The 16,529-nt window shown below is 34.1% G+C and overlaps 1 protein-coding gene across 12 annotated transcripts in view; it reads right to left on the bottom strand.

Moving 5' to 3' along the window:
* Positions 1–16,529, bottom strand: part of LOC114342596 (nematocyst expressed protein 4) — a 236,263-nt gene that overhangs the window by 108,106 nt on the left and 111,628 nt on the right. Inside the window, exon 1 of one of the 12 annotated variants that reach the window (XM_050658122.1) lies at positions 5,725–6,118. The exons of the other annotated variants lie outside the window; for them this stretch is intronic. Coding sequence (XP_050514079.1) covers positions 5,725–5,869 — 145 coding nt within the window. The 5' untranslated portion in view covers positions 5,870–6,118. Of the gene's footprint in view, positions 1–5,724; positions 6,119–16,529 lie in introns of those variants that run through there. 12 annotated transcript variants of the gene reach the window in all.

The following is a 16,529-nucleotide window of genomic DNA, read 5'->3' as shown; positions in this document are numbered from 1 at the left end:
GCGATAACCCAAAACAGTCGTATGTTGGTGGAATGAACCATACAGGACCTTTTTGGTTTTAAATTTTATGTAGAACATTGTTTATGATAAAGCATAGTTTTAGAAATATTGACGATAAACGTAAAAAAACTACTAATTTACCAACTTCTCCCCCATCTCCCCCCCAAACCGGACGTTCAAAATGATGTAACTTTTTACTGAACAATATGTGAACCATATAGAACAATTTGGTGTTAGAGGAAAACTTTCACTTTGGATGTCTGGGTTAGGCCTTTTTTGGACCAATTATACTATACTACCTCCGTAACTTTGGAACCGTTCATTTTAGAAGGATTATGGATAGGGCCTTTCTTGTTTCAAATTTAATGTAGAACATTTTTGTATAAAAGGTTGTTCATGCTAAACCGTATAGTTTTAGAAATATTGACGAAAAACGTAAAAAACTACGAATTTACCATCCCCCCCCCCCAATAAAACAATGTTAGATTAACTTTTGGAAAAAATTGATATTAGGACTTTCAGAAAATGTTGGAAACGACAAATTCTAGACATACCATACCACGTGTTCGAAACACGTTTTATGGTAGCCCCTTAAATTTACATCAGCAAGATTAAGAGCCAGTAGAAGGTTAAGAAACATGTTGCAATAATATGAATGACAACAGCACTGTCAAAGTCAACAACACAAAGGAACCTGCAAAGAAGCGAAGTGGTAGAAGCAATCTCTTCCCCAAATAGATCTTCAATGATCCCAATCAGGATCCTACAGACGAATCTTCAGTACAGTAATGTAGCTTCGATAGAGCGTACTCTCCTGTAGTTACAACCTTGACATAAGATCCCTGAGTATACCAAGGTCAAATAAAATGTCTGTCGGGTGTTGGTGGAAAGCTTTTATAAAGCAAATCTGTCTAATTCTCCAGAACTTGCCCCAAAACTTGTACGAAAATAAAACAATGTTAGACAAACTTTTGGAAGAAATTGATATTTGGACTTTCAGAAATTGTTGGAAACGACAAATTCTAGACATACCATACCACGTATTCGAAACACGTTTTATGGTAGCCCCTTAAATTTTCATCAGCAAGATTAAGAGCCATTAGAAGGTTAAGAAACATGTTGCAATAATATGAATGACAACAGCACTGTCAAAGTCACCAACACAAAGAAACCTGCAAAGAAGCGAAGTGGTAGAAGCAATCTCTTCCCCAAATAGATCTTCAATGATCCCAATCAGGATCCTACAGACGAATCTTCAGTACAGTAATGTAGCTTCGATAGAGCGTATTCTCCTGTAGTTACAGCCTTGACATAAGATCCCTGAGTATACCAAGGTCAAATAAAAGGTCTGTCGGGTATTGGTGGAGAGCTTTTATAAAGCAGATCTGCCGAAATCCCGAGAACTAGCCCCAAAACTTGTATGAAAATAAAACAATGTTAGGCTAACTTTTGGAAAAAATTGATATTTGGACTTTCAGAAAATGTTGGAAACGACAAATTCTAGACATACCATACCACGTGTTAGAAACACGTTTTATGGTTGCCCCTTAAATTTACATCAGCAAGATTAAGAGCCAGTAGAAGGTTAAAAATCATGTTGCAATAATATGAATGACAACAGCACTGTCAATGTCAACAACACAAAGGAACCTGCAAAGAAGCGAAGTCGTAGAAGCAATATCTTCCCCAAATAGATCTTCAATGATCCAAACAGGGCCCTACAGACGAATCTTCAGTACAGTAATGTAGCTTCGACAGAACGTACTCTCCTGTAGTTACATCCTTGACATAAGATCCCTGGGTATACCAAGGTCAAATAAAAGGTCTGCCGGGTGTTGGTGGAAAGCTTTTATAAAGCAAATCTGTCTAATTCTCCAGAACTTGCCCCAAAACTTGTACGAAAATAAAACAATGTTAGACAAACTTGTGGAAAAAATTGATATTTGGACTTTCAGAAAATGTTGAAAACTACAAATTCTAGACACCATACCACGTGTTCGAAACACGTTTTATGGTAGCCCCTTAAATTAACGTCAGCAAGATTAAGAGCCAGTAGAAGGTTAAGAAACATGTTGCAATAATATGAATGACAACAGAACTGTCAAAGTCAACAACACAAAGGAACCTGCAAAGAAGCGAAGTCGTAGAAGCAATCTCTTCCCCAAATAGATCTTCAATGATCCCTATAGGATTCTGCAGACGAATCTTCAGTACAGTAATGTAGCTTCGATAGAGCGTACTCTCCTGTAGTTACAGCCTTGACATAAGATCCCTGTGTATACCAAGGTCAAATAAAAGGTAGGTCTGTCGGGTATTGGTGGAGAGCTTTTATAAAGCAGATCTGCCGAAATCCCGAGAACTAGCCCCAAAACTTGTATGAAAATAAAACAATGTTAGGCTAACTTTTGGAAAAAATTGATATTTGGACTTTCAGAAAATGTTGAAAACGACAAATTCTAGACATACCATACCACGTGTTCGAAACACGTTTTATGGTAGCCCCTTAAATTTACATCAGCAAGATTAAGAGCCAGTAGAAGGTTAAAAATCATGTTGCAATAATATGAATGACAAACAGCACTGTCAAAGTCAACAACACAAAGGAACCTGCAAAGAAGCGAAGTCATAGAAGCAATCTCTTCCCCAAATAGATCTTCAATGATCCCAATCAGGATTCTACAGACGAATCTTCAGTACAGTAATGTAGCTTCGATAGAGCGTACTCTCCTGTAGTTACAGCCTTGACATAAGATCCCAGAGTATACCCAGGTCAAATAAAAGATCTGTCGGGTGTTGGTGGAGAGCTTTTATAAAGCAGATCTGCCGCAACCCCGAGAACTTGCCCCAAAACTTGTATGAAAATAAAATAATATTAAACAAACTTTTGCAAAAAAAATTGATATTTGGACTTTCAGAAAATGTTGGAAACGACAAATTCTAGACATACCATACCACGTGTTCGAAACACGTTTTATGGTAGCCCCTTAATTTACATCAGTACGATTAAGAGCCAGTAGAAGGTTAAGAAACATGTTGCAATAATATGAATGACAACAGCACTGTCAAAGTCAACAACACAAAGGAACCTGCAAAGAAGCGAAGTCGTAGAAGCAATCTCTTCCCCAAATAGATCTTCAATGATTCCAATCAGGGTCCTACAGACGAATCTTCAGTACAGCAATGTAGCTTCGATAGAACGTACTCTCCTGTAGTTACAGCCTTGACATAAGATCCCTGAGTATACCAAGGTCAAATAAAAGGTGTTGGTGGGTTGTTAAACTTTCAAGAAACACCAAGTAATGTGAATAAGATTTATTTTTAAATTACTTATGTCGTTGATTAGAAGGTGATGTTTTATCTGATACCCAGATCGCTGGGTATAACAGGGGCCAATAAAAGGTCTGTCGGATGTTGGTGGAGAGCTTTTATAAAGCAGATCTGCCGCAACCCCGAGAACTTGCCCCAAAATTTGTATAAAAATAAAACAATGTTAGACAAACTTCTGGAAAAAATTGAAATTTGGACTTTCAGAAAATGTTGGAAACGACAAATTCTAGACATACCATACCACTTGTTCGAAACACGTTTTATGGTAGCCCCTTAAATTTACATCAGCAAGATTAAGAGCCAGTAGAAGGTTAAGAAACATGTTGCAATAATATGAATGACAACAGCACTGTCAAAGTCAACAACACAAAGGAACCTGCAAAGAAGCCAAGTCGTAGAAGCAATCTCTTCCCCAAATAGATTTCAATAATGCCAATTAGGGTCTTACAGACGAACCTTCAGTACAGTAATGTAGCTTCGATAGAACCTACTCTCCTGTAGTTACAGCCTTGACAAATCGCTGGGTATAACAGAGCCCAATAAAAGGTCTGTCGGGTGTTGGTGGAAAGCTTTTATAAAGCAAATCTGTCTAATTCTCCAGAACTTGCCCCAAAATTGTATGAAAATAAAACAATGTTAGACAAACTTTTGGAAAAAAATGATATTTGGACTTTCAGAAAATGTTGGAAACTACAAATTCTAGACATACCATACCACGTGTTCGAAACACGTTTTATGGTAGCCCCTTAATTTACATCAGTACGATTAAGAGCCAGTAGAAGGTTAAGAAACATGTTGCAATAATATGAATGACAACAGCACTGTCAAAGTCAACAACACAAAGGAACCTGCAAAGAAACGAAGTCGTAGAAGCAATCTCTTCCCCAAATAGATCTTCAATAATCCCAATCAGGGTCCTACAGACAAATCTTCAGTACAGTTATGTAGCTTCGATAGAACGTACCCTCCTGTAGTTACAGCCTTGACATAAGATTCCTGAGTATACCCAGGTCAAATAAAAGGTCTGTCGGGTGTTGGTGGAGAGCTTTTATAAAGCAGATCTGCCGAAATCCCGAGAACTTGCCCCAAAACTTGTATGAAAATAAAATAATGTTAAACAAACTTTTGCAAAAAAAATTGATATTTGTACTTTCAGAAAATGTTGGAAACTACAAATTCTAGACATACCATACCACGTGTTCGAAACACGTTTTATGGTAGCCCCTTAAATTTACGTCAGCAAGATTAAGAGCCAGTATGGTTTGTTTTTTAACCAAGAGGAGTGATTCAAATTTACCGCGCTGTATTGCTTGTTTATAATTGGTCCAACCGCAGGCAAGTTTACTCCACTGTTATAAAATTTTGACACTAATGACATTTATCAAATTTTGACACTAGTGACATTTCATAGGTTAATTAAGTTATATCCGCGATTCTTATTTTTTCTGTGTTACTCCTTTAATTTTTAGATTGTTAGCCTACTTTTATATACAAAGCAATTGTTTTTGGAACTCATTAGCGACGTATTAATTTAATATAATATTTATTGATTACCGTTGAGGACTGACAAGATCAACCAAAAAAGAAGATGTATTTGGTTATTACTCTAGTGACTTTCTTGGGTGTAAATCTGTCTTTTTAGTTTACTCCTCCTGGTTAAAAAATAAACTATAGAAGGTTAAGAAACATGTTGCAATAATATGAATGACAACAACACTATATAAACATCGACAGAAGAGTGCTGCATATGTCGAAAAATAAATAGATACTGCATATTTAAGTTCAATATTTATATTTAGTTTACTAGTTAAGATGTCTTCTAAGATTGAATTATGCTTCTTTTAAAGCAACTTGCTGTGATGACCCATAGTAACAGTTAAGTGTAGTAACCAAGTGATCAAGGAAAAATGCAGTGGTAGAAAAAATAAATAAATAAATTTAATGAAAAATTTCCTATATAAAAGGTATATTTATTTAAGAGCCCTTAAAAGGGCTATAATTATCACAGCAACTCACCGTTCTCAATGTGAAAACAGTATTGTTTACTTAACAGCCCACGTGCCTCGTGGGAGTCATATAAGGCTCCAGGGCCATATCCTTAGGGATATTATCTATCCTTTGGATTTCTCAATTAATGTAAGATATGTAGTCAACATTTAAAAGGTTTTAACCTTTGTAATTTTTGGTGTCTCAGCATGCCAAGCCTGTAACAGCACTGATGATGCTCTTATTAGAGAGCGAAAACGTTATGTGAGAATTAAATAAATATACCTTTTATAAAGGAATTTTTTCATTAAATTTATATTTGTAATATAATGGTATACAGCCAACTACAGGAAATTCTTCCTAGTTGATAAAAAATAAATAATAAAATGAATACATGTATATTGTACATACCTTCTGTAGTTGTACATAAAGAGTCACAACACACTCTACAGAACATGCGACAGTAATAAATACAAAAATACCGGATGGTAAGTGCAAGACCGGCGGCAATTATTATGAGCGCCCACCCCCAGATAGAAAGATTATTTTGTGCCATAATTTGTTCTTAAGGATTTTAAATCACACAGCCACATATATATTCACAACACTGAACTAACCACTGTATCGACTATACTGCAAATACTATCGGAAATTGCGAAGTTATTTCCTAGTATTGTAATTATTAAAAAATCCTCTCATTAGAGTTGTAAGTATGTTTACAACTTGTTTAACTTGATTTTTCAACTGAGTTGCTGTAATGAATCTCTTTGTGAGACAGAACACATTATGCTCGCGAAGAGGTACTCTGACTTGGGTAAACCCAACGGTATTCTTGATCGACGATTTAACAGGTTGGTATTTCCGAAAACAGGTTCACTTGCGCATGCGAAGCAAATGTCTGTTCGAATTTTGTTTTGAAGGAAATTGGATAATAATAATTTTGTATTTACGATTTTGAATATTTAGTATGTATGATTAAGTTGGAATTAGAAGACAATGGCGATTTATTTTATAGGCATGCTAATTAATGGTACGAGGGAGTGACGATAATTGTAGAGTGGCCGGGCAAATTGATTTATGTGACAAAAACAGGGGCGTCATTTGATAGTGGGCAGGGGGGGCATTTGCCCCCCCCCTAACCCTGAAAATTACTGAAATTTACAAAAAATAGATCAATTTTGTATTATGTTTGCATATAAATGTATTGTATATATAATGCTTGCCCCCCCCTATCAAAATTTCAAATGACGCTCCTGGACAAAAACCTTTTTTTCGAGAAAAACAAGAAAAACTGCCCATCAGTAAAAGCTAACGTAAATTTTTATTCTTAATATTGTTATAGTCCAGAAAGCCACTGCGCATCCGCTAGGAAAAATATTCTAATTCGGATTTCTTGCGCAATCTTACTCGAAAAGGACTCCTTTTAACAAATTTGCATGTTGCCAGGACCAAAAGGTGGTCAAAAATTTTTTAAACGTTTTTTTTTTGTTTTTTTCCTAAAATTATTTTTTTTGCATGGAAAAAAGTTTTTTTAGGTTTTTTGGATCATTCCAAACAGAAAAGGTCTTTAGTAACTTTTCTCTAAAAATGATAGTTTTTGACATATAAGCGATTAAAAATTGAAAAATTGCGAAATCGGCCATTTTTAACCCTCAAAAACTATCTGAAAAACTAAAAATTTTAATGTTGCCGAGGTAGGTAGATATTCTTTAAACATCGATTGATGAAATCCCGAAGAGTTTTTTGCAATACAATATTCAAAACTCCTTTGTTTTTTAATTGCTAATCAAGCGTGCGAGACACTATTTTCCACCGACAGTATGGTGCAAATGAAAGGAATAAATTCGATATTTCGTAAACCGGCGACTTTAAGGAAAAATCCCGAAACAGGTCGATTTTTATTTTTAAGTTATAATATTGTGGCATATATGGTATACTAGTGACGTCATTTATCTGGACGTGATGACGTAATCGATGATTTTTTTAAACGAGAATAGGGGTCGTGTTCTAGCTCATTTGAAAGGTTCTTCAATTCTCTATTCAGCAATATAAACATTTATATACTTATTTATACAGGGTGTCCAAAAAATTTTTATTAAATTAAATTATTTTACAAAAAAAGAAGTAGAACGACACCCTGTATAAATAATTATGTAAATGTTTACATTACTGAATAGAGAATTGAAGAACCTTTCAAATGAGCTACCACACGACCCCTATTCTCATTTAAAAAATCATCGACTACGTCATCACGCCCAAACGGATGACGTCACTAGTATACCATATATGCCACAATATCATAACTTAAAAATAAAAATCGACCTGTTTCGGGATTTTTCCTTAAAGTCGCCGGTTTACGAAATATCGAATTTATTCCTTTCATTTGCACCATACTGTCGGTGGAAAATAGTGTCGCGCACGCTTGATTAGCAATTAAAAAACAAAGGAGTTTTGAATATTGTATTGCAAAAAACTCTTCGAGATTTCATCAATCGATGTTTAAAGAATATCTACCTACCTTGGCAACATTAAAATTTTCAGTTTTTCACATAGTTTTTGAGAGTTAAAAATGGCCGATTTCGAAATTTTTCAATTTTTAATCGCTTATATGTCAAAAACTATCATTTTTAGAGAAAAGTCACTAAATACCTTTTCTGTTTGGAATGATCCAAAAAACCTAAAAAAACTTTTTTTCCATGCAAAAAAATAATTTTAGAAAAAAAACAAAAAAAAACGTTTAAAAAATTTTTTACCTCCTTTTGGTCCTGGCAACATGCAAATTTGTTAAAAGGAGTGCTTTTTGAGTAAGATTGTGCAAAAAATCCGAATTAGAATATTTTTCCTAGCGGATGCGCAGTGGCTTTCTGGACTATTAACACAAAGTTCAACACAAATATTCAAATGTAACATACTAAGGCAACATATTTTTTAAAAAAATTCACAAAGAAAATGGAAAAATCTAAGTGCCAAGTTATGGTCATGGAAATGATCTATCTCCATGATCTATGTCAGTACTAGGCACTTAGAATTTTTCTGAAAAATTCTCTGTTCTCTTCAGGCATAAACTCTAACGTAGCTTCAATGTCTTTTTTTTCGAATCCTTCAGGGGCACTGCATTAGGTAAACTTGCCAGTTCAGCTGATCTGATGTGGTCAACGTTGTATGTCTTCTTCAGTACACGACAACTGTGCCATTGCAACAAATCACTAAAACCCTTTTTGTAAAACACCACTCCGGGATTATCTTTGGTGATTCGCAACCATGAAGCCTGGCTAATGCCAAGTTTTGAGTTATTTATGAATTTGGAAGCGGCATTGTCAAAATAAAAAAAAACTTTTTCCCCTATATCCAGTACTTTGAAGGGGTGTGTCGGTCTTGCAGTGGCAATACATTTCTTAACGTTTCAACCTTATTCAGTTTCGAAACTCTCGAACGTTTTTCGGTGATGGCAAAATCACGATCTGAGGCAGAAAAACTGTTCCCCAAAATTAAAAATTTGTGATCAATCGTGTCGAACTTGCCAATGCCCACGTTGAAAATGTACAAAAACAGTAAAATTCGATTCTTCAACTACCCAGCACAGTTATCACTCCATACGCATAACTTGGGTTCGATACTTTTTTTGTTTAGGCAATCGTGGCACTTAGATCTTTAGATATGTAACGAGTTCAGGCACTTAGCAGCTCAACCACATCTTGATGGCTTTTTAAACAAGAAGGAAATCACGTTGGCACTTAAATCATATAGCTATGCATTGGCCTTGGTCATACATAGATTATTTTGGTGGAAAAATCCGGAAACGGGAAATTTTGGCATTTAGATCAATTTGCCCCGCCACTCTACAATTATAGAACGAAATGATTACAGAAAAGCAAAAATAAACAAGCAATTGGACTTGGTAATTCATAGGTTTTCACCCAACGTGTCCAAAAATAGAACCGGAAGTCAATATTTGAACCCTTCGTGTAACTTTGCGTCGTTCGATACACGATTTCGTTAATTTTGAACTATTTTTGCCACATTACCGGTCATAACTTTTTAACCAGAAGTGATATACAGTAAGGACGTTTGAGATGGAATAAATTCATTTTCTCAAGAATGGGCGACTCTGGAGAAAAATCCCGAGACAGGTTGATTTTTATTTTTAAATTATAATTTTTTGGCATATTTATCATACTAGTGACGACATCCATCTGGGCGTGATGACCGAAATTGAGGATTTTTTTAAATGGGAATAGAGGTCGTGTGATAACTCATTATTCAATGAAAGGTTATTCAATGCTCTATTCACTAATATAAACATTAACATCATTTACACAGGGTGCCCAAAAATTTTTCTAAATTAAATTAATTGAGATAAAAAGAAGAATAGTATGTATATAATTTATTTAATTCGAAATACATTTTACTGTTATCAGTAAAATGTATCTGTAATGAGATATCACAGAATCTTACAACCTACACTCTTTAACTATTCTATTGACAACAAAAACTTTATCAGAAATTTTAACATCCATTAAAGATTTAGGCATTATTTTTGACTCATCTTTGAGTTTTACTAAGCACTTTGAGTTTGTTGTTAATAGAGCTTTGAAGATGCTTGGTTTTGTAAAACGTAGTCTTTCTGATTTTAATAATATAAATTGTCTTAAATCTGTCTATTGTGCATTAGTTAGATCAATATTAGAATATTCAAGCTGCATATGGACACCCTACTACAGATGCCACATCGATAATATAGAGAAAGTCCAAAAAAAATTTCTAAGATTCATTGCATATAAACTAAATATACCATCTGAAAATATCAATTATAGTGAAATTCTCAACTTATTAGATTTATCATCACTGGAAAATAGAAGATCATTTCTTGATCTAGTTTTCTTTTATAAGATTGCTAATGGATTGGTTGATTGCTCAACACTTCTTGAGAAGATAAAATATAGAGTTCCTCAATGTAATACTCGTAGTAAATAACTATTTTTTGTAGACATTCATTGCACAAATTATGCACAGAACAAAGCAATTGGAAGAATGTCTAAGGGGGCCAATAATATCGATATTGACTTTTTTGACTGTTCATTGACTAGTTTTAAGAAAAAATTGAAAAAAAATGCTAAATTGTATTTAAGATATATGTATATTTTTAATTTCTCAGTCTTTATATAGTGATATTGTTCTATATTTTAATATGTATTTATGATTGTGATACTACCTATACCTATTGTGATATGTGGTATTTTTGTAAATGGTATTTTTGGCCGTAAATAAACTATTTATTTTATTTTTATTTTATTTATAATTTATTTAATTCGAAATACATTTTACTGTTATCCGAAAACAGGAAAAAATGTTTATTTGATAAATAAATATTGTTTTTCGCTTAAATTAAATATTAAAGCTGCCATCCACCTGCCTCTAATGCCTCCACTACATATCGGCAGATGCGTCTGCGGATGTATGTATATCACGTCGGCAGACGCATCTGCAGCACATCCGATACTTGTCGGTTTCTCCAGCACAGATCAAAGGATTTCAATGCCAAGACTGAACTACCCTTCAGATGTGTGGTCATGGTCCGCGTGTTATGATACATCCGCGGACGCGTCTGCCGATGTGTAGAGGAGGCATTAGGCAGGTGGGTGGCAGCAGTATAGATGCATTTATTTTAGAAGAAACATTTTCAACAGATTGGACATCACGAAAAAGATTTTCTGGACTCTACACATCTCGGGATATACCAGGTATTATTACTAACTTATTTGACACATAACTGTGGCAGTCCTTAAGAGAGCAAATACTGCTCGCGAGCTGTTTGATACCATCAAATGTAGCAAGATGCCCTATTTTGGACACGTAGTAAGGGGAGACCGATATAATATTCTTAAACTTATTATGATTAAATGAAGAAAAAGACAGACGTACTCTCAATCATTTAATTGTGTACTTCCGACGACCGGTTTCGCTCTCTATAGGTTGCAGAGCATCATCAGGTCAACGGTTACAAGTCACTAAATGCTACAAATAAAACCAGAGTTAGAACAATGTCTGGTTATAAAAGATGCTAAAGATCCATAAGATCAAGCCAATGTTACACAACATACATAAATAGTAAAAACAGCAGACAAATACATATGCATGCAAAAAGGGGGGGGGGGCAGTAACAAACGTCCCCAAGCTTACAAACACATGCAGATGTATACTGTCAACAATCATGCAATTATAACGTGTCGTACTTACATTCGGTTACAAGGAGCTATAACCTCATTATTCCATAACATGATGTTTCTGCTTAAGTTATGCCAACGGGATATGGTGGAAAAGACGGAGAATGTTACAAAGGTAAACAAGTTTACTTTGTAACATGCTTTGTAACTTTGTAACATTCTCCGTCTTTTCCACCATATCCCGTTGGCATAACTTAAGCAGAAACATCATGTTATGGAATAATGAGGTTATAGCTCCTTGTAACCGAATGTAAGTACGACACGTTATAATTGCATGATTGTTGACAGTATACATCTGCATGTGTTTGTAAGCTTGGGGACGTTTGTTACTGCCCCCCCTTTTTGCATGCATATGTATTTGTCTGCTGTTTTTACTATTTATGTATGTTGTTTAACATTGGCTTGATCTTGTGGATCTTTAGCATCTTTTATAACCAGGCATTGTTCTAACTCTGGTTTTATTTGTAGCATTTAGTGACTTGTAACCGTTGACCTGATGATGCTCTGCAACCTATAGAGAGCGAAACCGGTCGTCGGAAGTACACAATTAAATGATTGAGAGTACGTCTGTATTTTTCTTCATTTAAAATGAACTCTCACATGGAACCCATTCAACATTTATTATGATTAGTAAAATCGAAGGACGCAGAGGAATTGGCAGGAAACAGGCCTCTTGGTTGCAGAATATCAGGGAGTGGACAGGTATACAGAAAGCAGAGCAACTATTTAAAATAGCTCGAGACAGAGACAGTTTCACCATGTTAATCGCCAACGTCAAGGGGACTTTTATGGCACGTTAAGAAGAAGAAGTATACTTACTTAAACGACGCGTCTTATTGGCGCTACAACAACAGATAGATATGATACATGCACAAATTAATAAACCAACAGTCCCTATAAGAGCTCCAACTACGTAAAAATAGATAGGTATTAAATATGTACAGCTCATAGTTCTATTTTAGCTAATCTCTAAAAACTAAGTGAATACACTGTAGTAATGAATTAATCACCATACACTCCATTTACTAATGACTTCATTTTAGAAAGTTTTTCCGATACTAATACAACAATAATGTGGTATTGATTAATATTAGTCACAAATAGTACGAGAAGCCAGAAATATCAAATGTAATATAGGCCAGGGTAATAAGACAAAAATATACCCTGTTCGTGATACTTCAACAGCCAGAGTACTGAAGCGTTTTTTCGACAGGTAATACCTATAAGAGCAAATTGTAACTATTTCCTGCTTAGGATCTGGCGGCCATTTTTATTTATAAACAATTTAGTGTCAAAAAACGGCCGTTTTTCTTTTTTTCCAAATTAACGGAAAACAGTAGACTTATGGTTTTCTTAGTACAAACGACTTAAAGAGAATGGAAAAAGCTTTAAAATGGCGTATTACAAAGTTTAATACACTCATTTATTGTTAATATAATTGCGAAAAGGGTCGAAATTTCAACAAAAATTAATTTCGCAATAACTATTGTAAAAATAAGTGTATAGCTTTGAAATTTTTGTCAAATTAGGGTTCTTTGGTGCTTAATATGTGACAAAAAATTAAAAGCGATTTATTCAATTGTTTAAATGATGAAGGGGTTGCCAATGCGAGTCCATTATACAATTGGATATAGTAATTGAGTCTATACTCGCAATCTTAAGTTTGTATTTTATTAGTTGTTATATAATCATGGGGCAACCGGTTTCGAGTCTTACAATATATTACTCATCATCAGGCCCAGTACAAAATGTCTTCACAATACAAACTACAAGCTAAAATCACAAAACGAGAGATATGTACATATACATATATAAAACATAAAAAACAACTTTGTCTTGGTTTTAATCACATACAATAAAGCCAAACAACTGTACAGTATTGAACTCAATAGTCTATACTATAGCATGTAAAAATGAGACATTCTGTCATTGGGAGCGACCAAGCTGATGAGAATTGCTTGGTATATAATTTAATATATACTACCATCAATCCTTAACTAGTTAAGGGTTGATGGAGTCCTGACAAGATGGTATGCGATCAAACGACATAATATAAAGTTATTAGTAATCGGTATGTACTTACATAACAGCCACTGAAACTGTTCTACAGCTAAAGATGTACCTGGAAGTCACCAGCCCCATAAGAAAATTTGACCAGTCAAACAGCCCTATAGTCTCTTAAATTGTTTGTTATATTCAATGTGGAACCTAGCATAAATTCCTGTGTTCCCAGTGGTGTATGTTTTTTATCATTAACAGTTGTTTTTTGTCTGATTTAGCAATTGTTGTTTTTTTTTAGTTCTTCTTCTTTAGTTTAGTTTAAAAAAAATTGATTGATGGTAGTATATATTAAATTATATACCAAGCAATTCTCATCAGATTGGTCGCTCCCAATGACAGAATGTCTCATTTTTACATGCTGTAGACTATTGAGTTCAATACCATTCGCGGTGGAAGTTCAATACTTGGAAGGGATACGTGAAACAATCGTGCGCGAATAGCGGAGAAATATTGCAACTTTTTTAAATAATTCATATTGTCAATTGAAATTGTCAAATTCACGTACATTTCATATCTACTGTCATTGAGGAGGAAAAATTATATGTTGCTCCACAATATTAATATGATATGCAATTATTATATAAAGGTAAATCTAATTAATTGTATTTTGCTTGCAGTACTGCATTTTAATTTCTAATTTTATTTACTACATACAATTGTTTGGGTCATTACATTTCAAATCACTCAATTTTGGAGCAAAAAAAATTTTGGACCTCCGATTTGTCTGAAAATTGGTATATAGCTTCTGCGGGACGTAAAAATAAGACAAGAATAAAAAACCGCTAAACGCCGTAAAAATGAGTGGCGCATAAAATATTCCAGCTACAAAAGATCTGATATGAATATTACGTGGCGCGAAAATGGATTTTCATTTGATGCAAAACAAAATTCTAGTTTTATTTTAAAAGATTTTTCCATAATATTTGCTAAATTTGAAGTAAACGCGCCACAAAAGAGTAACTTTGATACAGTTTGAATTTTGAAACTCTTTTGTGGCGCGTTTACTTCAAATTTAGCAAATATTATGGAAAAATCTTTTAAAATAAAACTGGAATTTTGTTTTGCATCAAATGAAAATCCATTTTCGCGCCACGTAATATTCATATCAGATCTTTTGTAGCTGGAATATTTTATAGGCCTTGGGCCCGCATATACAATTATTATTTATGACCACACCGTTGAAACTTTTTGTACTTGTTATTTGGGTGGAGTCGGACAAATTTTGAGCTTGGCGCATTATGGTAGTGGGGCGTTTGTCTGTCAAGCGGTGACGAAGTTGTCAACTTTATGCAAGAAAAAAATTTATTACCACATTGGTCATTCTATTTTAATCAATGGATTTTATCATATAAACAACGAAAACAATTTTGTCGGACAAAAATATTGGGGCAAACGACGCGTCGGACACGCTAAATATGTCAAATTTATGAAAATAATAAATTTATTACCACATGGATAATTTTAACGGTATCTACCATAAAGCATTTTTACAATAATGTGGTAACCTTGTCGGACAATTTTCACGGGGCATATGCGCAGTCGGACGCGCCGAAGATGTCAATTTCCTGAAATTTTTTTATTTACAACCATTTTTCCGACAACATTAGTAGGTTATAAGTAATTATATTCTTAATCAAAAAATCAAAGTGTCGGACAAAAATATTGGGGCAACTCGACAGTCGGACAAAAAATTTAATTTTTATTAGTAAACTATACTTTCCAATTATGCTGGGTTCGTGCATCCCTTATTTTACAACCATTTTTCCGACAAATGTAGTAGGTTACAAGTAATTATATTCTTAAACAAAAAATGTAATTGTCTGACAAAAATGTTGGGGCAAACGCACAGAAAACTTAATTCTTTTAGGCTATCGACGAGGAGGTATTATCAAAAAAAAATTTTAAAACAGAATTTCTCGGTTACTTTTGAATCGATTTAGCTGAAAATTGGTACACACACTAAGTAAAGCATTTAAAAGGGTATGACGTAGGTCGGAACCCAAAATTTTCTTAAAAAATTTTCCGACAAGAGGGAAAATTTTAGAAAAATTGTGATCTGATAATGTGTGTATATACTCCTTGAACAACGACAAACATCGTTCTGTATTTTTTTCTCGAATTAAAAAAAAATTTCAGCACATGTATCAGGTTATAAGTAGTTATATTCCAAATCAAAAAATCTAAGTGCCCGACATAAATAGTGGGGCACATCCAAAGTCGGACAAAAAATTTAATTTTTATTAATAAACTATACTTTTAAATTATGCTGGGTTCGTGCATCCCTTATCTTTACAACCATTTTTCCGACAAAAGTAGTAGGATACAAGTAATTATACTCTTAAACAAAAAATGTAATTGTCTGACAAAAATGTTGGGGCAAACGAACAGGAAACTTAATTGTTTTAGGCTATGGACGAGGAGGTATTATCCAAAAATATTTTAAAACAGTTTTTCTCGGTTATTTTTGAATCGATTTAGCTGAAAATTGGTACACACACTAAGTAAAACATTTAAAAGGGTATGACGTAGAGCTGTACCCAAAGTTTTCCCAAAAAAATTTCGGACAAGAGGGAAAATTTTAGAAAAATTGTGATCTGATATTTGCGTACATACTCCTTGAACAACGACAAACATCGCTCTGTAGTTTTTTTCTCGAAATAAAAAAAAATTTCCGACACAAGTATCAGGTTATAAGTAGTTATATTCCAAATCAAAAAATCTAAGTGTCCGACAAAAATATTGGGGCAAATCCAAATTCGTACAAAAAATTTAATTTTTATTGATAAACTATACTTTTAAATTATGCTGGGTTCGTGTACCCCTTATCTTTACAACCATTTTTCCGACAAAGGTAGTAAGTTACAAGTAATTAGATTCTTAAACAAAAAATGTAATTGTTTGACAAAAATCTTGGGGCAAACGAACAGAAAA

The sequence above is a fragment of the Diabrotica virgifera genome, chromosome 8 (genome assembly GCF_917563875.1).
Source record: "Diabrotica virgifera virgifera chromosome 8, PGI_DIABVI_V3a".
NCBI classification, from domain to species: Eukaryota; Metazoa; Arthropoda; class Insecta; order Coleoptera; family Chrysomelidae; genus Diabrotica; species Diabrotica virgifera.
This window is presented reverse-complemented; position numbering and strand designations above follow the sequence as displayed.